We start from the raw sequence: 20,841 nt of genomic DNA, 5'->3' as shown, positions 1-20,841 counted from the left end.
CCTTGTTCTGCAGTTATCAACCCTTTCAAAGAGTTGATTCCCCTCCCCTCTGTAGACTCCCTTTAGGTATTGAAATGCTGCAGTGAGGTCACCCTTCAGCCTGTCCTCATAGGGGAGGTGCTCCAGTCCCCTGACCGCTTTTGTGGCTCTCCTCTGGACCCTCTCCAACAGCTCCCTGTCTTTTTGGTGCTGGGGGCTCCACACTTGGACACAGTACTCCAGATGGGGTCTCACAAGAGCAGAGTAGAGGGGAACAATCACCTCCCTGTCCCTGCTGGCCACCCCTCTTTTGATGGAGCTCCATTTTCTTGAATCATGTCCCATATGCTACACGCCAATAGGACAAACCTTGTGCAGCTCCTCAGGGCCCTGGCATTACAAGCAAGGCAGCCTCACAGTATGGCATCCAACTGATCTTCCTGTCCCCATGAGAAGAGCACTGAAAGCTGATTCTCTCAGCTTACACTCACCCGTGGATTAACAAAAAGCTCTGGTTATATAAAATGGAGAACTGCGCAGATCAGTGCACAAGGAAATACCTTCCTCAGCCTCAGCACCGTTGCTTGCTTAAAGGATATCTCTCCGAGGGATAAAGACTGCTGAGTAAAAACCCTCTACTCTTAGCAAAGCCTGAAGAGTCCCATAGTAGCTACCTGCAACCCCAGGCCATAACATACTGAAGTTATCCGTATGCTAACTTGCAATTGTATTAAATACGTGACTAGCAATCTGCGTGCTCCCCCAGCAGCGCACAAAGCCCGCCACAGCGGCGGCTTTCCCTTCCCTACGCCCAGACCCCCTGTGTGCAGAGCCAGGGAACGCGCTGCAGTAAGGGCGGCCATCTCACAACACCTCCACCCGCTCCTCTCAGCCTCAGGGCGCCGAAAAACGCAGGGGAGGGACACGCACAGCGCAGCAGCCCGCCGGGGTGGGGCAGCGCTTGCGCGGTGGTGGCTGCTACTGAAAGTTTAGGGCCCACGTGGGCTGTAGGATTGGGTTGTGGAGGGGACGGCGTGTCCTGCAGAGCGCTCCGGAGAACCGCCGCGTTTGGCTGCCGGCTCCCGCCCTCGCCATGGCCCCCGCAGAGGTCCTTAGCGGCAAAGTCGTCTCCGCGTATGTACCCTCCTCGCTGCCGGCGGGGGGATGGGGAGGTTTACCTTTCAGAAGAACTGAAAGCGTTGTCGCAAGAGCTCAGCCTGGGGGTCTGCTTCTTGTTGGCCCCGTCCAGCATCAGCCCTGGAACACTGCTCGTGGTTGTTCGGCATCTCTGTGCTAAGCGCCCAGGCTGATGCGATAAGGTGGAACCGCTGCCTCTTGTCTGTTTGTGCTCTCAGGGTGCTTTCTGGGCCCGAGTTGGCAGCTTAGGGGTGGTCTCCGTTTTGAGAGATCGATTGCTTCTTTTTAAAGCTAATGAAGTTGATCTATGCATCGGATAACATGGGGATGAGTGTTGGTGTGTATCTTGTCAAAACTGTTGGAAGGATTTGTCAGACTTCCTTCTGCTTTCAGCTTTCACTCAACTGAGCCTTGTGCTGTGTAGCCTTGCTTACTTTTCCAGTTGCTGCTCTGCAGTACATTGCTACACCTACATACTCTATATGTGTGAGTGCACTGCTGTATGTACAGAAGAAAAATGCAGTGTTTGGCTTCGGGTGACACTTGTGCGATACTCAGTGCTAGTGGTGTGTGGTGAGGTAGGTTTGGTGTGCACAGCTTGGATTTTAGGAAAAATTTGTTCACAGAGAGTGGTGATGCACAGGAACAAGCTGCCAGGGAGATGGTGCAGTCGCTGTCCCTGGAGGTTTTCAAGAACTATGGAGATGAGAGAATGTAAATGGGGGTTGGGGTAGATGATCTGAGAGGTCTTTTCCAACCTTAATGATTCTACGAACCTCTCTAACCAGGGAATTTCATGGAATCATAGAATGGCCTGCGTTGAAAAGAACCTTGAAGATCATCTTGTTTCAACCCTATTGATGTCGGCAGTTTCCAACCACCAGACCAGGCTGCCCAGAGCCTGCCTTGAATGCTTCCAGGAATGGGGCATCCACAACCTCTTTGGGCAGCCTGTTCTAGTGGGTGACCTGTTCCAGTATTTGTCCAGTATTTGGACAGAAAGTGTAAATCTGAAATGATCTAAAGTAATCTCTGGGAACTTGCTGGGGCTCATCTTAGGTGTTGCTGTGTATGGAACATCTACTTCCAGCTGGCAGTGCTGCATTTCTCAGAAGTAGTCTTCACGTGTCTTGAATCTAAACGTCCACAACGAAAGCCTGCTGGAATATGTTTTCCCAGTAATTTTTGGGCCACTTGTCAGGATGATTACTTGGGGCTTTCAGTCTGTCAGTCCTGTGCACGTTGTTAGACTTACACTTTTGTCAGTCTTGAGAGCATTGTGCTCTGCATGCCCTGTGTGTGGTGCTCATAGTACCTAGTTATCTGCCCGCTTCAGACTTCCTTTGTCTGGCATGGAAGCTGACATAGGTTCCTTCAAGCTACACATTAGTGAAAATTTAGACAGAATGGAATTCTGGAAAGGTGATAGTTTGAGGAAAAGGAGCATAATATGGTGGTATTCTGAGCTTTCATCTTCTAATATTCTTGGTTCTAATTTTCTTGCTTTTTTAAAAATTATTTTTTATTTTTTATTTATAGTGGTGACTCTTTTATTTCTGTTTGCTTTCAGTATTACGTTAGCAGTTGTTTTAAGAAATGAATGGAATGATGTTCAAATGCCTGAAAGAGAGCAAGATTTTAGTAGATACATGTGGGAGAAAGGATTACTTTTGTTTCCAGTGCAGCTCTGAGGTTCATGGTTGAAGCCTGTCTTTCAGCACGCATTGACTCTTGACCTGAAAACAGCACAAAATGGGAAAAAAAAATATTGCATCTGTACCAATGTTCTTCATTTCCTTTACATCTCCTCTATTTATGCCCAACATAGCTAGACCGTAGCATAGTCTGCAGGTCTCACGTATTTTGTTTTTTCTCTAGTGGAGTGTTTGATGAAGATGTGAGGAAATGGACTGTCCACCTCCAGTTATGTCTCTTTTTCCAGGCCCTCTGGAGAAGTGCTGAGCCAAAGGATTCTCAACATCCAGAGCCCACTGTCAGGCCATGAATCTATCAGTAAAAGAAATAAGCAAGTGATAGGCGTGTGCTCTTTCTAGGAATATCCAACTGAATTTGTCTGCCATAGTAAGGGTATGTTTCTCAGTACATCATCTGCAAAGTCTTTTCAGTTACAATCCTGTAGGGTTCTTCTGTTATTCTGGGCTTTAATTGAGAAAACTTTGCTTGTAATTCAGTCAAATATTAACAAATAAGGTGAATCAATGAAGCAGTGTTCCAGCTAGTTAATTCTGAGTTTATGTGTGTGTTTTAAGTCAGAAACTCCGAAGTACTATGAACTTTCTTCTCCTGCTATCAGCCACCTCTTCCCCAAAGAAAGGTGAAGAAAATAACTAATTCAGAGTTATGTCATTTATTTAAACAAAAACAATAACAAAGACAAAAAAAAAGCAAACAGGTAAATAGTGACACACTTATTTTTGTGAATCAGTTGAAGAGGGGAAAAAAACAGAGATGGAGCTTCCTTATCCCTGTGATCAAAGATAACTTATGTAGGAGATCAAGCTAGTTAATGTCTAGAAAGTGTTGGAAGGTTCAGAAGAGACACAAAGGAAATTAGTCAATATATGTGATGATAGTAGGTGTGATTTTTATCATGCACAGAAGGAAGAACATACAGAACAGCAGGCATTGTGATTTGTGTAGGATTTTGGTGCTCAAGTTAATACTTTGTGTAAGGCAGCTTCTTCCAGTAGAAACAAACTCTTCTATTTGGACAGTCTGTGGATGTACATATTGGATGTACTACACTGAACTTGAGTGTGAAGTGAGGGCAGGAGATGTGTGAATTGAGTGCAGCTCTGTTGTCTAAATTGCATCTTCCCTCAAACAAAGCCATTTGTTTTATCATGGGGGCAAAGTTGAGCAGTGGCAGCACTGTAGGCTGCAATGAAAAATGGCTATAGCTCTGGCCAAAGTGGCTGAGGATCTGGGGAGGCTTGTTAGCCTTCTGCAGCCAATTCTGGAGGGCTGCAGCAAGAGCACTTCTGATTCACACTTCTGAAACCTTTGGGGAATCTATAATCTGGGCAGTGAAGCCAAACCTTTCTCTCTTGGGGTCAGGCTTCTCTTCACAGAATCACAGAATTGTAGGGGTTGGAAGGGACCTCTAGAGATCATTGAGTCCAACCCCCCTGCCAAAGCAGGTTCCCTACAGTAGGTCGCACAGGTAGGCATCCAGGCAGGTCTTGAACATCTCCAGAGAAGGAGACTCCACCACCTCCCTGGGCAGCCTGTTCCAGTGCTCCGTCACCTCACTGTAAAGAAGTTCTTGCGCATGTTTGTGTGGAACTTCCTATGCTGCAGTTTCCAGCCGTTTCCCCTTGTCCTGTCTCCACTCACCACTGAAAAGAGTCCGGCCTCGCCATTCTGCCCCCCACACCTTAGATATTTATAGACCTGGATCAGGTCCCCTCTCAGTCTCCTTTTCTCAAGGCTGAACAGACCCAGTTCACTCAGTCTTTCTTCATAGGAGAGATGCTCCAGGCCCTTCACCATCTTCGTGGCCCTCCGCTGGACTCTTTCCAAGAGATCCCTGTCTTTTTTGTACTGGGGAGCCCAGAACTGGACGCAGTACTCCAGATGAGGTCTTACCAGGGCAGAGTAGAGGGGGAGGATCACCTCCTTTGACCTGCTGGCCACGCTCTTTTTAATGCACCCCAGTAAGCCATTGGCCTTTTTGGCCACAAGGGCACACTGCTGGCTCATGGCCAACCTGTCGTCCACCAGGACACCCAGGTTCTCCTGTAGAGCATCATTGTCTCTGAGGGAGGTATTGGCTTGGTCATATGTTCAGCAGTATCACCTACAGTCCACAGAAGGAATGGAAGTACAGCCTGATTTTTATCCTAAATTTGGTGCCACATATGCTCACACCGCAGCCACCCAAGCCGTGACATGTAAAGAATGCAGCAGGTGTGGTGGAGTCTGCCTGGGGAGATCCTGGCATGAGAGCTCTGCTTCTCTCTCTGTGCTTCGAGCAGAACTGGAGGAAGGTGGTTTGTCTTTGCTATTCTGGGAAATTCACTGCATAAATTTAAATTCGGCTCAGTTCTGCAGTCTCGTGAAAGAAAGGCTCACCGCTTCTTTAATCTTTGGAACTGGCTTTTTCATTGTATGCTTAAAGTCACATGCTGTCCTTAACCTGTGTGGACCCTGGACTTGTGTTTGCAGTGGGAGTTTGTTTGTGTAAGAGCCAGCAGCACGGGAGGGGTCTTGGGAGGAAAGGCTCTTGGAGGAGCAGCCACATCCAATTGCCAATCTATGTTTGAAAGCTTGAATAAATGTTCATGCTACTAACAAAAAAGTTGTTAATTTGTCAATATGATTGGGGTTTTTTTATCTTCATGAAGACCCGAATTATTTTGTAATGTATCTGCCAAAATACAGAGACTGCTTTTTATTTGTTTTTTTTTTTTACTTAATTTTCTCTCTGACCTTCGCATCTCTGGCTTTCTTCTTAACTGTCATTCAGCGGTAGTGAACACTAGGTGGCTGTCTAGCAAGTGGTTTCTTGACAAGACAGTTCAGCACTGGCAGCACCACTTGTGTGTTCGTGCATGTTACCTTTCATGTGTAGCTGAAGGGGAGATGAGCTAGTGCCTAATTACAGAAAATGGCAGCAATATAATGTGTGAGCAGTTGTGGCTGCTTGGTGTAAAAGCATGCCATAGCCCTGCTTCAAAGTGGATAGAGAGAAATAGATCCTGATGGGATTGCTTCTCCTGCACTGAGAAGGCTGGATTAAAAATAAATGCCAGATCTGAGACCCTTTCAGCTGACTGTCCCTTATGAGAACTGTACTGCGTTGTAAACTACAATACATTTCACATTTGTTTGCATTTCCTCTTGTTTGTAGGCCATAAACCACTGCTGCATCTTTCTTACTGACTCAGCTGCATCTAGGCTATTTCAGAGCCTCATCTCAGAAGTAGCTCCCTCAGACAGATGCCCCACAGCACCCACTCTAGCATTGGGTTTCTGACACTCCTTGTGATCCTTGCACTGCTGTTATGGACTTCTCATGAGTTCAGGTCTGACTGTGTCAGCAGTTGTGGTACTGCCTTCCCTAGAGGATGTGCAGCAGAGGTGAGGTGCTGCCACCCAGCAAATGCATTTTTGTTGCTTCAGCATGAAGAATTTCTAGGATGAGGCTGTGAGCTCAAAAGAGAGTGTCAGAGGCAAGTCAATGTCAACTGGAGACAGTAGCTAAATCGTGCCTAGAAAGCTCTATTTCTGAGATAAGATTGAAAACAACCTCTTTTACCAAAGCTTATTAAGAGACTTGGAACAGATTGGCCAGATGCAAGTGCTTATAAATACCTTGAACCTGCTTCTTGGTAGCAGTAGAGCTCTGGCCACGTGGTTTGCAATGTGGCAGGAGAGAAGCTTGATTTAGGACTGGCAGGAGGCTGTGTGATTCCCCTGAGATGGGGCTCATCAGCCCCGGGGCTGCTTCTGGCTGGGCCAGCTGCGGCCATCCCCTGGGAACAGTGCTGTTGAGTTGCATCTGCTTCCATTTCTCCTTGCCTCTGGCATTTCTGATCTGGAGCTTATATCATTGCAAGATAGAGTTGGTTTCACTTGCTATCAGTCATCCTGGAGTTCTGCAGCTGTATGGCAGGAGTTGCAGCCTCTGGGTACTTAATCTGTCCCAGCACTTCTGCTGTTTGTATTATTTAACAAACTGGCACCAACAGCTGCTCTTCCAGTCTGAGAGGTCTGGTTCTGCTTAGAAAGTATCAAACCTTTTGGGGCACTGATTTAAGGGTAGATGTACCCAAGGCAGGCACTGCTGGTCTGTTCTCGCTGAGTCCAAGCAGCCTCCAGTGAGGAGACAGAGCTGCAGTCAGGCCCTTTTTGCCAAAATCCCCGCTAACAGAGCACATTGAGCCTAGCACCAGGACTTCTTCCCCACTACCAAGTCTGCACTGGTGAAGGAGCACACACCTGGGACTTGCATGCAAAGCAGTGACAGCAGCTTTTGAGCTGTTTGCAGCTCGTTTATAGGTGATGAGTAACCTCTAAACTAGGTATGAACTGACATTTAAGCTAGATTGATGCAATCAGTAAATCCTTTCATCTACTCATCTCAAAGTTGTGTTTTAATAATTGTATCCTTCAGCTTGTCTTTTGCTGTAGAGTTAACCTGAGCTGTGTACCAGGGTTTAGTTTTCCTTGCTGCTTCATTTCTCTTTCTCATTCTTCCTGCTCACTTGGAAGATTTTTTTACTTTCTTTGGAAGCTCAGACTGGAGTAATTTTCTGCATCCGTGTTGGTAAGCGGGAAGGTGAGTGTAGGACTGTGAGTTATCCAGCCCTGGGTTAAGCCAAGCAGACAGGAAGGAGAAACAAAGAGTTTTGGCCACTGTAGCAGAGCTATAGGTTTGGGGACAACCTATTCAGCTCTTATACAGAGTTTTACCACTGTAAATTTGTCATCCTTTGCCAAGCATCTGTGGAAGACTGTATGTAGAAAGGAGGTTTGCTTTTTAGCAGGGAGTTTAAAATGGAGTTTCCATGTTTCATTGTCTATTATTGCCCTGTATCCTATGAGACTGCTGTGTAAAGAGGAGAGTGAAGAAATACACAGTGGACTTGAAAATTTTGGGGGGAAAAAGAAAAAGTTTGAATGAAACTTCTGAAGTGTCTTAGTGACTTATGGGCATCTTATGGGCATCAGTTTTATTTGGAGATTGCTTGGACTTGTGTACTTAAAGTGTGGGTATGTGTTTGCTGATCATGCCACCTGTCAGCTTTTCAATCACTTGTCTTACCATTGTATGAGAATTCAAACCTGTGGTTAACTTCTGTATTATTTGTTGGTTTTTTTTCACACTCAGGCAAGTGAGAGAGAGATTGAAGAAGCAAGTTGCTGAGATGAAGGAGAAGTTTCCAGGTTTCACACCAGGACTTGCGATTTTGCAGGTATTGTTTTCTTTAATGACAGCTACAGAAAATCTTTGTTGCTTTGCTGTGTTAAGTGGGCAACTGATGAGCTTCTGCAAAACTGCTTTGCAAAATAGTAGCATTTTGTAAGGAACTGGAGTGCAGAGCACCATGTGGGGTGTTGATGCTGTTCTGTGATGTTTCTCCTTTACATTTTTATGAGTCCTAAAGTCCATCACCTCTAACAGATGTGATTGCACCAGGTATTGCTGAGGTTAATGAGGAATTTGATCAGCTGTTATATGAGAGCACGGAGAGAGAGAAGTGAGCAAATCGCCTCAGCCAAGAAGACCTGGAGTGCAGAGGATTGAGTAAAATCTCATTGCTGAAATTGATGTTTGTCAGAAGCTTGAGTAGGTGCTAGAATCTATGTGTAAATGCTTGTGAATGGAAAAAATGCTCTTATCAGTTCAGGTTTGGGGCTTGTATTTGGCAGAATTAAGTGGTGGGGTGTTTTTTTTTTTTCCATTATAGCTATAAAAAATGGAAACTTTTTGGTATGCTTAGATTTGAAGGTGAGTAGTAGTAATAGCTGTCACGTATGGATGGAACTGCATGGCCACAAAGAGATTGAAAATGACTGTCCAGCACATGGGCTTCTATCTATATTTTTTTGTTTAGGGCACCTGCACAGCAATCTCTGGTTTCAGTCACTAAGACCACTTTAATACATGAAGAACATGCTCCTCTTCAATGCTAGGAACAAATCTGTGTGGGTTTTTGTTGTTGTTGTTGTTATTTTTCATTAGCTTTAAGATCAGCTCTACAGAAGACTTGTCTTCAGGTATTCAGTAGGAAAAGGGAAGTTCCTTGATTTAAAATTCAGTAAGGGACAGTAGTGTTACTGCAATCTTTTCTTGGTTGATCTGTTGTCTCGGTCATAAATCCTTTACAATCTGTTTGCTCTCCAACTTGTAAGCTATCAAACCGCCTCAGGTAGGAGAAGCTCAAATACAGATGTTCTCAACTGTCCGTTTTTCAGTTATGTTGGGACAATCAGATATTTCTGATATACAGCACCTCACCAGCTCTATTCTTGGGAGGTTTCTGGTGTCCTCCAAGCTGGAAGAATGAGTCAGTTGTCTTTATTTTTGTTCTGTAGTCAAGAATATCCTCCTTTACACACTGCATATCATCTTTTTGTTAACATGTCTCTTCTGCCTATATGATGCATCATTTTTCCTATCTCAGCAGACTCCACAAGGGAGGAGGCCTCTTTGTATAAGCCTGGGGAAGAAGTGCATGCTGGTTGACTGGCTAATACAGTCATCCTTGCAGCTTGTGATCTGTGTGAGAAATAGGGATGGCTCCCTAGTATCAGAGAACTAGATTTCAGGAGTTTTCTTAATATGTTTTTCCTGCTTGCCCTTTGTTTTCTAACAGTTACAAGGAGAACTACCTTTAGCCAAAACATGCTGGATGATGCAAACACTCGTACTGTAATCACCCAATTCTGCCAAAGCTACAGACACTTCTTCTATTTGCTGTTTTCTCTTTGTGCATTGCACTATTTACTTTGTTGGTTTTACTTGTTTGATGAGAAGATTCTCAAGGTATGAAACAGCATGGCAGAAGCTTCTCCATAAAGGCAAATGTGTATAAAATTGAGATTCCTGGGTATCAAAGGGGAACAAGTTTTTAAAAGCCTCATTCAGATAATTGGATGTTATCGGCACCTACTGATCATGTTAATTAACTTTTTCAGATGAGATGGCAAGCAATATTTTCTGCTTTTCTGCTTCACTGTGTTTTTAAGGGTTTTCTAACAGATGTTAATGGTATTTATGCAGGAGATCAGACAACCTCTCTTTAGCTGCCTCTTACTTGAAAGAACGCTTTCTTATTTGCTCCAGATGCCTTTAGTCTGTCAGTGTGGTATGGTTATTCAAGAATACCTTTTTCTCCTTGGTGTAGCTTTGAGGAAGCTGAGGGTTAAGACATTCTCAGGCTGCGGTTGGGTCTCTACTCTGCAGGGGGACTCAACTGTCTTTTCAACCTTAGGTTGGAAATCGGGATGATTCGAACCTCTACATTAATATGAAGCTGAAGGCTGCTGCTGAGGTAATGCCCAAACTGATAATTTTTTTTACCTCCCTAAAATAGGTCCAATCAGAACATGAAATTACAGATGTGAATCAGATAGCTTTGTTTAAGCTTTGTGTGTATTGGAGAAACCAGTGCTAGCCTGAATTCCTTGTTATGAAGGAATAATACAAATGTGTAATCTGATGTGGAGTGGGATACTCTGTGGCTTGGAGCTGATTACACAAAGGTACCTAAATGACATGTGTCCAAAGTGCTGATGTTCTGTCTTTACTGACCTGTGGCCATGTGCTGACTTTCTCTGTTTCTTGTTGATACATAGCTGCAGTTGCCTTACATCTGTCACCAAGAGGTCCATTGCATGCTACAGCAGGGCTGGGAATCTAACGAGTCCCTGTTGTCCTAGGTGACAGCTGGCATCTATGCTGGCATCTTAGAGCAATATGCTGTCAAGCCAAGATGCAGTTGTTCATTCCAAAAGGTGAATGGGACAGTTGAAAGATGGGCCAATATAAGTAGGCAAACTACTAATCTTTCATTGTATTCACTGATGGCAGTTCCAAATAAAAGGACTGTAGAAACAGAAATAGGGGAGAGAAGTAGAAAATGTGACAAAATGTAGATGAGGGTGAGCTTGACTGAAAGAAAAGGCAGATCAATCTCTGGTATCATTTCAGAAATGGGGTAATTTCTGGGTATTCTCATTTGCAGATTGGGATCAGTGCCAATCATATAAAACTGCCAAACACAGCAACAGAAGCTGAGGTAAGTAATGCAGTTGATAAAGAAAAATCATGTAATTTCAATTTCAAGCTAAGGGGGTAAAGTTATCTTTTTTTTGTAAAAAGGGAGGGAAAGACTGCTTGTCTGCAGATACTGACTCATGAAAGAAGAACAGGAACTGATGGTTATTTGTTTTGTTGTTTTTTGTGTTTTTTTTTTTTTAAAGAAAGCTAAAGCACAACTACATAAAATTTAGAAACTTTAGCAGATGTGTTTTTCAGAATAAAAAATGTGAGTCATTCATATGTTTTGTGTGCAAAAAAAATGTGTGTTCTGTGTCTTTTAATCCACATAGGGTTGTGTTGTGTTGTTTTTACCTTCTATTAATCTTGCTTCAGTTTATCAGCCACTAGGTTTTTGTACTTTGCTTGTAGGTCCTCAAGTGCATCTCGTCTTTGAATGGAGACCCTGCTGTTCATGGCTTTATAGTGCAGCTGCCCCTTGACTCTGATAAACCTATCAATACTGAAAAAATAACCAATGCTGTTGCACCTGAGAAGGATGTAGATGGGTAAGCTGACATCAGCCCTAGAGAACATCACAGCTACTCCAGAATTAGACCTTTTTTTTTTTTTTTTTTTCTTTTTTTTCTTTTCTTCCCTTCTCTATTAACAGGTAATTTTGAGATGAGACTGGGAACTTACTTGGCCTTTTTATTCTTTCAAAATACAGCTTAAGTAGCATCAATGCTGGGAAACTGTCTAGAGGAGACCTTGGAGACTGCTTTATTCCCTGTACTCCAAAAGGATGCATGGAACTTATCAGACAGACAGGTAAGGAGTTTTTCATTATTCATGAATGCAATAGTCTTCGATGAGAGGAGAAATTATGCTGCAAGGCTGTCTCTCATGCAGAAACTTTTGTTGAATTGCCATGTTTCATCTCTGCCTTTTCAAATAGGAAAACAGCTAGTTTAAAGCAATGCAAAACCCAAAAGATAAGTAGTATCCTGAAAGATTGAGACACATACTGACCAATATATTCTGCTACTGGAATGGAATGGAATGCAGAATGACATTTTATTTTTTCCTACCTTCCTGTGGTCCAGGCATCCAGGTTACAGGGAAACGAGCTGTAGTGGTTGGTCGCAGTAAGATCGTTGGTGCTCCTATGCATGACCTGCTGCTCTGGAATCATGCAACAGTAACCACTTGCCATTCAAAGACCTCAACTCTGGCTGAGGAGGTAAGGGAAGGGATGGACTTATAAGGCTGTAGTTATGTACTGCAAGTCAATGCTGCCAGCTGCATGTTTTTGCCTGATGTTGTCTAAGTCAGTGGGTCTGGATTGTTTTTCATCTGAAATAATTTTCCAGTATTGTTCATTGAATGGTTGCATGAATCTACTGCTGTTGAAGGCCCTTCCTTAGGGGGTTGCAACTATAACAGTAAAATGACTATTTTTTTTATTTGGGCAAGCACTGGGAATTCAGTCGTTCCTTCCTAATCTCCAAGTAGTGGCCTGCAAGACAGTGTATGTTTTTGTTTGTTTGTTTTTTCCCTAAAAAATCCAAGTGATCTTCTACTTTCATGGCTAGGAAATACTAGACCAAATTCCTTCTCCATGTTTTTTTTTCTACTCTGTTTTCTATGACTGGGAGTTTGTACCATTTTCTTCTTTAGCAGTAAGAGTGACAGAAATAGTGTGTTGCTGTGCTGCCACCTACTTGAATTTTGTTGAGCAATCAACACTGCCAGGCTTTGTAGGCAAGTATCAAAGCTGGAAAGGGGGTAGGTGTACTTGACTATAACTCAAATGCAAGATCAGAAACACTGTCTAAGATACAAATAAAAAAATCCAGGGGATAGCAGCTTCCTATTGATACAAATGAAGCAGCAGGGGAAGTAGCAAGGGGCTTTTGTCCAAGGTTGTGGTAGGAACTTTGTGACCAGATCTGTCATACTTGCTGATTACCACCTGAACAAAAACTGGTGCTGAATTACAATCAGCTTCCCCAGGTCTTGCATGTTATACAGTCCTGGATATGAAAACCACAACAACGCTGCCACAAATGAGGTGCAGCTTCCTGTTCTGTGTAGGGGTTGTTCTTGTCAGCTGTCTGATGAGTTCTGGGTGTATTTCCAGTAGTGAGAAGTAGATAATATGCAGCTTAATATGCAGGGATATTGGAAGGAAAGAAGATCAGAGTATGCAGAAGGCTTTCATCTAAAAGTACTGTGTATCATGTATTTGGGAATCATGGAAGAGTTCAAAGGAGGTTGTGAAGTGTAGACTAGCAACAGTTCAGGGTAGGAGCCTGAAAATAGGCTGCAATTTCTGGCTGTGGGAATTTGTCCTTGCCAAGAACTGTTAGCTACTTTTCATTGCTGATGATGCCCTTCCAGTCCTCTAGATGCAATGGGTGTGCACACAATTTCACTACAACTGAAACTGATTTAAATTGCTCTTGAAGCAGCTCTGCCTTTTTCTATTGTTTGTGATATGGAGTTGTTTGTATGGATATGTGTTTTTATTTTTAGGTTGCTAAAGCTGATATCCTGGTGGTTGCAGCTGGCAAAGCTGAAATGGTGAAAGGTGAATGGATCAAACCTGGTGCAATTGTAATAGACTGTGGAATTAACCATGTGCCAGGTGCGTGGGTAATGTATAAAGAGTGGGGATTTATTTGTGTATAAATGCAGTTGCTATGTAAGTACATGGATACAGTTTCCTTGGTATTTCTAGTCCATATGGATTTATTTCTCATCTAAGTCTGTCTTAAGTAATGATGGCAACCCCTCTGAAGATTCAAGAATAAAACAAAGATGGTTTTGAAGTACTGTTGTGAAGCAGATCAGTGATAGTTTTGTTTCTGCCATCAATAAGACTGATTATCTGTAGAGAAAAGAGGAGGCCTATGTAGTATTACAACACAGTATGTATGTAATTTGCCACATCCATATAGCTAAATCCTGCTGCTGTTGTCACTTGTGAGCGTGCAGCTTTGCTGTCGTTAATTTGCACAGTTAGATCTCATTAAGCTGTTCTGTTTGAAACACGTAAATGGCAAGCAGCCTCTTAAAGTAGCTGTGCATTTGTTGAATCATAACATTAACTTCTTAGGTTTGAATGACTGTTGTCTTGAAACAAAGCAGGTGCTGCAAGAAAATTGGTGACAATTGGCTCTGGCACAGAACAAAGTGCTTGAACATAATGGATTGGGGGTAGGGTTTCATTTAGCTGAGGAACAGGCAGTCTGGCAATTTCTGTTTTCACCTCATTTTAAATCCAAATTGCAGATATTCAATGATATGGAAAATTAGTCACCATCCAGCTATCTCTCTGCTACACCCACAGGGTTTTTAGAAGGTAGTTTTCATAATTAATCACTCATCTTGTTGCCATTTAATGGAATGTAAAGAAATTTCTGCTCAACAGTCTTATTCCTCAAAGATGACGTTGATTTGCGTTAAAAGCCATTGATCCTCTGTAATTAAAGCTTAAAAAAAAAAACAACTATCGGCTGTTGCTATTTGTTTGTTGAAATATTTCGTGCCAAGCTTCCCAAAGTTAGGCAGTTTGCCAAGAAGCAGAGTCACTGTTGTTATTGGTGAAGCAGCGACATCTGGGCACTACCCTGCTCATGTGTACCTTTGCATTTCTGACATGATGAATTTTTTTCAGGCTTGATCTGAACTGTATCTCTGTGGTCACATCCCTGTTTCCTTGCAGTTTGCTTTGGAACTGCACTGAGGCCTGGGTTTCTTATACTGCTAGCCTACTCAGTGTTATATGCCAATTTGTTTATGACACTGTGTGAAGCTCACTGGTCAAGGCTTGACAGCGTAGAGTTATCAGTGCTAGCCATGATGATGCTTTGAACAATGGGGAGATAAATAGCACAGTTGACATATGTCTTACCATAGCTTTAAGTGCACCCCGCTAGGTGCCTGCTGGGTGTACGTGTGATTGCAGCTGAAGAAAAGGGAAATCTCTGGATGTGCAGTTGTGGGATGCATCGGGCCTTGCATTTTACGTGTTACAGTTGAACAGAATTTCTTCCAGGTCTCTCAGTAGAGAGAGAATGAGAGAAGACTTCCTGAAACCTTTACAGAGAAGTGTGTCTTTTCTAAACATCATCGTATTTGTATTTCTCTCCTTACTGATGCAGGTGATTGCTAGTTCAGCAGGTGTTCTGAATGCCTTATTCCAGGCCTATAGGAGTTGCTTTGCCACTGGAATGAAGAGCATTGCAGGCAGAGAAGTTTCCCAGAGATGGCACGGTGTTTGAAGTGTCCCTCTGTGACTCCTGTTGGAGGAAGTGTTCCTATTCAGAGGATTCCTCTGATATGGCATTTTGCAGCCCTAGCCAATAAAGAACTTTAAACAGCAGAATGTGAGAGCAGGGGAAGAGGACCTGCTTCTTTTCATTTCTGTGCCATGCTCTTCAAACACAAGAGGAGCCAGAAAGATGCTGGAGGAATCTTGACCTCATGATGTTTCGGAGTTCTGGGAACTGAGTTGGCACCACACGCCAATAAAACCAGATTGTATTGAATCTGCTGTCAGACATCCTATCCACATACCATGTACATTGGTATAATGTACAAGTTTACAGTGTGAATATTCCCAGCTCTGATCTTACCAAAGTAGGACTGTAAATTAGTTCTGCAATTGGACCTGCAGCACCCCAGAGACAGAGATCATTGTGGCTGTTTGTTACATACGTGTACGTGTGTCCTTCATCTCTCAGATCTCAAAGTCCTTGGATGCTGTCCGTCATATGTTCTAGCTAGCTGGGTAACCTACTGTACCAAAGAAGGCACAGGCACAGGGAACAGTTATCAGTGTCACTGATGCTTTCTGTAACTCTGTAATTTAAGGCCAGAATGATGAATATTAAGAAGATAAAATTAATGGGAAGAAGCAGAAAGCATTGCATGTGAGTTTTCCTTCAAAAAGATTTTTTAAAAGTCACTGGATAACCTGTAAGTTGTTCTCAGCAGCACTTGGCATAAAGTGTGAATGCAGGGGCATGGACTTGGGGTTTATTTGGCTTGCGCTCATCACGGTGTCTGTCTTGTGTAGCAGATCAGGCTGTTTGTATTTGAAGTCATGTGTTTCATCACTTGATTTCTTCATTTTGAGGTCTGGAGCCTTTCTGACTGGGGTGGTTGGTAAGCTTGCTTGGAATCCAAGGAAGAAAATATAATCATACTGTTTGCCTTTTGCAAACTTAATTAATCCTGCTGTCTGAGCCGGAAGGCCGGGCTGGTCTGCAGTTTGGGAAGTAAAACTTGACAGTTGCTGTAGAAACAATGTTAACAGCTGTGACTTAGTTCAAAGCTTGAACTTCAGGGAAAATAAGTGTTGCTTAAAACATGCCTTCAGTAGAACACCCAAACAACTGATCGTCAGTAACAGTGCAGCTGAACATCCCTGCGGATAGGAGCTGCTTTTGTTCCCTCTTGCATTTTACCACAGTAAGCTGTTAATGAGTTTGCTTTCTCTTACATTCTTCCTCCTCATCAAATGTATGCATGAATAGAACATAATCAATAACTTGAGCATACATTTGTGGTATGCAAGATAATATTTCAATTTAACAGTATTAAAATCTGTCATGCGTTTTTTCACACTGCTTAACATTTTCTCAAGGCCTGATACCTAAAATAAGGATCTGCTACCCCAGGAGAAACTCACTTGCTTTTTTTGTTATACTGTGTCCGTAACTGGTGAGTTCCTTAGATGATTCTCATAGTTTACAAGTGCATTTTGTCTTTTTGTCTCCTATGGGTGACCTTAAATTTCATGTAGTACAGCAGGTGATAGCATTTGTTTCTGCCAGAAAGGAGATTGTTCTGCTGGAGCTCTTTTAAGTCACCTGTGAGGTTGGTTTTGATGAGACTGTTCTCTGTGACTGTAGTATTTACCAGTCCATTGTTAAAATGGCAGTAAGTAAGACTTTCTGTCTTCAGTTTCTGTAAAGGTAGATAATTTTATTCAATAGTAAGTTCTAGATTTCCTCCAAAACGGAACAGAGCAACTGTAAATCTTGGTTTTTGGAACAGCTACGTTCCTTTAGTGTCTTCTAGATTACTGATTCATATCTCCTTAGTACTGAAAGTTTACTTTTGTCTTCGGAGCAGTACTGCAAGATTTGTGAGAGGGTGGTTAATGTGACATCTCTGTATGTCCTGTTTGTGTGCTCTATATGCGCAGATGTAAGATCTGGTGTATGCTTTGCTTTCCCCAGCTGTTTTGGAGTCTTCAGATTGCCTTGTGGCAATCTCAATTCCTTTGAGAAAATATTTGATCTTGTGAAAAGGGAGACCCTCTGATGTCTGGCTGATAATAAATGGCACTTAATGGGAAGAGGTAGTGTATGAGCCCTAACGTTGTGGGTGAAGCATGGTGATAACAGCTTCATCTTAGGGTGTTGTTTTGTTTTGCAGCTTCCTGTATACTTAGCTGCTGATTTGGTTATTCCAACAGAGGAAAGGACTTCTGCTTTAGTCACTGCTGTTCTCTCTGTGTAACTTATTCTTTCCTTCAATCCCCAGATAGCACAAAGGCCAGTGGAAAAAGAGTTGTAGGAGATGTGGCATATGCAACAGCAAAAGAGAAAGCTTCTTATATTACTCCAGTTCCTGGTGGTGTTGGACCAATGACTGTGGCCATGTTAATGCAGGTATGTGAACAGAGTGTGAGACATCACAAGTCATCTCCTCTATGTTTGCTTTTGGGGTATATTGCTGCTGGCTGTCAGCACGCTAGGAAGAGAAGTTGGTGCTTCCTCCTTGCTCTTACAGAAGCCTAGTTAGTGTTTGCAGACCGATGAAGAAGGTGAACATGAAGAAAATGTTAGGAAGAACAGCTGCCTTGTGGATTTTTGTGTGTGCATGTGTGTTGTTTGGTTTTTCTTTTTAAACTGTACATCCTCAAAACTGTGAGAACTGGTTTGTTTGACAAAGCTCTGGATGTAATTCTAAAACTCTCCATAAGGTAATGGGGATAAGGAGGCAGAGGTTAGCAGAGGAAAGCTGCTCCCTCTGTTTATTTTGCTTAAGAGATGGTACTGACAAACAGCACTAAAAAAAAAGCACAGTGAAAGTTGCAACATATATATATATTAATATTTATATATAAATAAAATATTTTGCAGGACTGGATTTTTATCTATCAGCATCTCTACAGATCCAGGCAAATCTGTCTGTATTCCTCTCAAGGAAATTCAAAGCAAAACCTCATTCTGCATTGTTAGCAATAGTTCTAAATTAAAGCACTTTATATTAGTCCAAACTGAGATAAAGAGGAGGGGAAGACTCATATAAAGCTCTGTTAACCAACAAGGTTCCTACAGCAGTTGTTGCTGTAATGCCTTTTCATGCTTGATTTAGAGTACAGTGGAGAGCGCGCAGCGTTTTCTGGAGAAATTCCAGCCTGGAAAATGGAGCATCCAATACAACCAACTTACCCTAAAGATGCCTGTTCCAAGGTAATGCTTTCAGTGAAGCTACTGATGATATTCATGCGTTGTAATACTCACTTCTGTTGGCAAGTTTTGTATAATATAAGGCAAACAAGTATGTAGAGTGTAACTGGGGTTGAAGTTTGGAGAGACATAGAGAGAAAGCTGGTTGAGGTCTCCCAGGAGAGCAGAGCTAACCGTCAGTGGTCCTGTGGCACATGCTGAACATAGGCTTGGGGAATCCTTAGAACATTCAGCTATAAATATGGTTTTCCACAGACGTTTTGTATGAGCTAGAGACTTGCTGACTCAGCATGTAGCAACTTTTCTATCTGACATGGCAAAAGCCTGGCGCCTTAAAGTGGGAGTTGGTAGAATCCACAAGGATTTGAAAATACGGAGAATATGATAGCAGAGCCTTACGTGGTATCTACAGAAAGTCATTCTTTTGTATAATTTTGCTTGTTTAATTTTGTTGTTGTTGTCCTCTGAAGGTACTTGTATTCTGCTGTAGCCAATATTGGTGGAATTGACTTTTTTGTTATTAGGAAAGGGTGAAGCTTCCCTTTCAGAATGTAGATCAAGTGCTTTTGACTCATGCTGCCAAAAGCGGGACGTTTGTGGGAAGTCGGTAATATTTACTAATTGCCCTTGCTCTCTTTCTTTCAGTGATATCAAAATATCACAGTCATGCATACCCAAGCCCATTAATCAAGTTGCAAAAGAAATTGGTCTTCTCCCTGACGAAATAGAGCTGTATGGCCAAACTAAAGCCAAGGTTCATCTGTCAGCTCTGAAACGTCTGAAGAACCAGCCTGATGGCAAATACGTCGTTGTTACTGGGTAGGTACTATGTTAAGTAAGGAGACATCGCTTACATGGTGTCAGGATGAAGAGAAATTTTGATAGTGTTGCTTGTCTTGTGGTAAGCAGACTGTATGAAGTACTGGCATTAGTTGCAGTCAGTAGGTACCTGTATGATGCCTGCAACTGTTTTGAGGCTCAGCTACTATAGGAGCTTCATTGTATCTGGTGTACTTTCTCACTGCAGGATTACTCCCACACCTCTGGGAGAGGGGAAAAGCACCACCACCATAGGTCTTGTTCAAGCCTTAGGAGCGCACCTGCACCAGAATGTCTTTGCTTGTGTTCGGCAGCCATCTCAGGGGCCAACTTTTGGTATAAAAGGTATGAGCTGACTAAATGAAGGGAAGATAGCAGGATGAAAATCTTTGAATGCTGCACTGTAGTTTTACATAATTCCCAGTTAGGATGGCATTTCTTTAAGAAAGAAGAACCTTGGTAAGTTCTTCAGTGTTTTCTCAAGTGCTATGCTGGGACATTAACTAAGCTGCCTTCTTAAAGTCATAATGGAATACATATATTACCAGCCTGAGCTAGAGAGACCTTTATTTGCATGATTTGACTGTTGTCTTTCCATAGGAGGAGCTGCTGGAGGTGGCTATTCTCAAGTTGTTCCCATGGAAGAGGTAATTGTTTATACAAAGTCTCATTGCACAGTTAGTTTGCAGACCTTGAAGAAATATTGCAGTCAGATAACTTAATATTTTTTTTATACCTCCCGGAGTAGCATTGCAAGAATGATTGCTTGATTTCAGCAAAGCTTTTTTAGAAAATGCACTTCTTTGTTTGTTTCAGAAAAGTGTCTGCATGGTCAGGGAATTTAACAGAACTGAGAATTCCCTGTCCCTCTGTTCCCTCCCCTCTTCTGCCCCAAATTACTGCATACCCTTGAGCAGAGTACATCCTGTACCTCTTTTTCCCAGCGCTGAAATTAAGATTATAATGACTTAATATGTTTTGGAAGCATATTAAATAGTTCTGTCAGCAAGAGTGGTCATTGACTCCTTCTGTGAGCTATTTTGGTCTGCTTGTGTTTTAGATTACTGACGTGGAATGGGAAAAGGGAAAATGCAAATCAATAATGCCAAGACCTGAGCCTGTGGGTGACTGGCACTGCAGTGCTTTTTTTTCATGTGACTTGGCAACAAGTGAAATCCTCTCTGGAGGCAGGGAACTGACAGGCACATGTAGCTCCTGCTCTTGTGCATCCCCCAACTCTCTTGTAATTACCTGTAGAATCTTACCTTTGTCTTGTGCACCATTGGTTGACAGAGGACAGTTTTTGGAGGAAAAGCAAAAATGATCAAAAGGGCTGTTTGTTCCTATTGGTGCAGCAAGTCCACAGAAGATTTGATGTGGGATGGGGGAAAGGAAAAAATGTTAAGGAGGCAGATGATTGATTTAGTCATGTGCCAAAAGCATGTGTGAATGATAAATGTGACAGTAACAATAATCTCCTCCTGTTTGAGAGTGTTAGTAAGACAAGATAAAAGACTGGGGTGTGTGCAGCAGTGGGAGACAGACCCACACTTGAAATAAACAGGCTGAAAGCTGCCCAAGGAGGCTGTGGATGCCCCATCCCTGGAGGCATTCAAGGCCAGGCTGGATGTGGCTCTGGGCAGCCTGGTCTGGTGGTTGGTGACCCTGCTTATAACAGGGGGT

General features: G+C 42.8%; 1 protein-coding gene across 1 annotated transcript in view; it reads left to right on the top strand.

Annotated features, from left to right (window-relative positions):
- The first annotated feature begins 978 nt into the window (after positions 1-978).
- The window catches only part of MTHFD1 (methylenetetrahydrofolate dehydrogenase, cyclohydrolase and formyltetrahydrofolate synthetase 1), a 38,944-nt gene continuing 19,081 nt past the window's right edge, over positions 979-20,841 (top strand). Inside the window, exons 1-13 of the mRNA XM_042865539.1 lie at positions 979-1,113; positions 7,973-8,057; positions 10,080-10,139; positions 10,833-10,886; positions 11,279-11,415; positions 11,577-11,677; positions 11,953-12,089; positions 13,385-13,496; positions 17,408-17,535; positions 18,245-18,342; positions 18,985-19,158; positions 19,367-19,503; positions 19,759-19,805. Of these exons, the coding sequence (XP_042721473.1) occupies positions 1,073-1,113; positions 7,973-8,057; positions 10,080-10,139; positions 10,833-10,886; positions 11,279-11,415; positions 11,577-11,677; positions 11,953-12,089; positions 13,385-13,496; positions 17,408-17,535; positions 18,245-18,342; positions 18,985-19,158; positions 19,367-19,503; positions 19,759-19,805 (1,311 nt within the window). The 5' untranslated portion in view covers positions 979-1,072. The remainder of the gene's footprint in view (positions 1,114-7,972; positions 8,058-10,079; positions 10,140-10,832; positions 10,887-11,278; positions 11,416-11,576; positions 11,678-11,952; positions 12,090-13,384; positions 13,497-17,407; positions 17,536-18,244; positions 18,343-18,984; positions 19,159-19,366; positions 19,504-19,758; positions 19,806-20,841) is intronic.

This window comes from Lagopus leucura, unplaced genomic scaffold, assembly GCF_019238085.1.
Source record: "Lagopus leucura isolate 7727_CA_CO unplaced genomic scaffold, USGS_WTPT01 Super-Scaffold_1, whole genome shotgun sequence".
NCBI lineage: Eukaryota > Metazoa > Chordata > Aves > Galliformes > Phasianidae > Lagopus > Lagopus leucura.
Note: the sequence above shows the minus strand (reverse complement) of the source record. Positions and strands in the feature narration are given on the sequence as shown.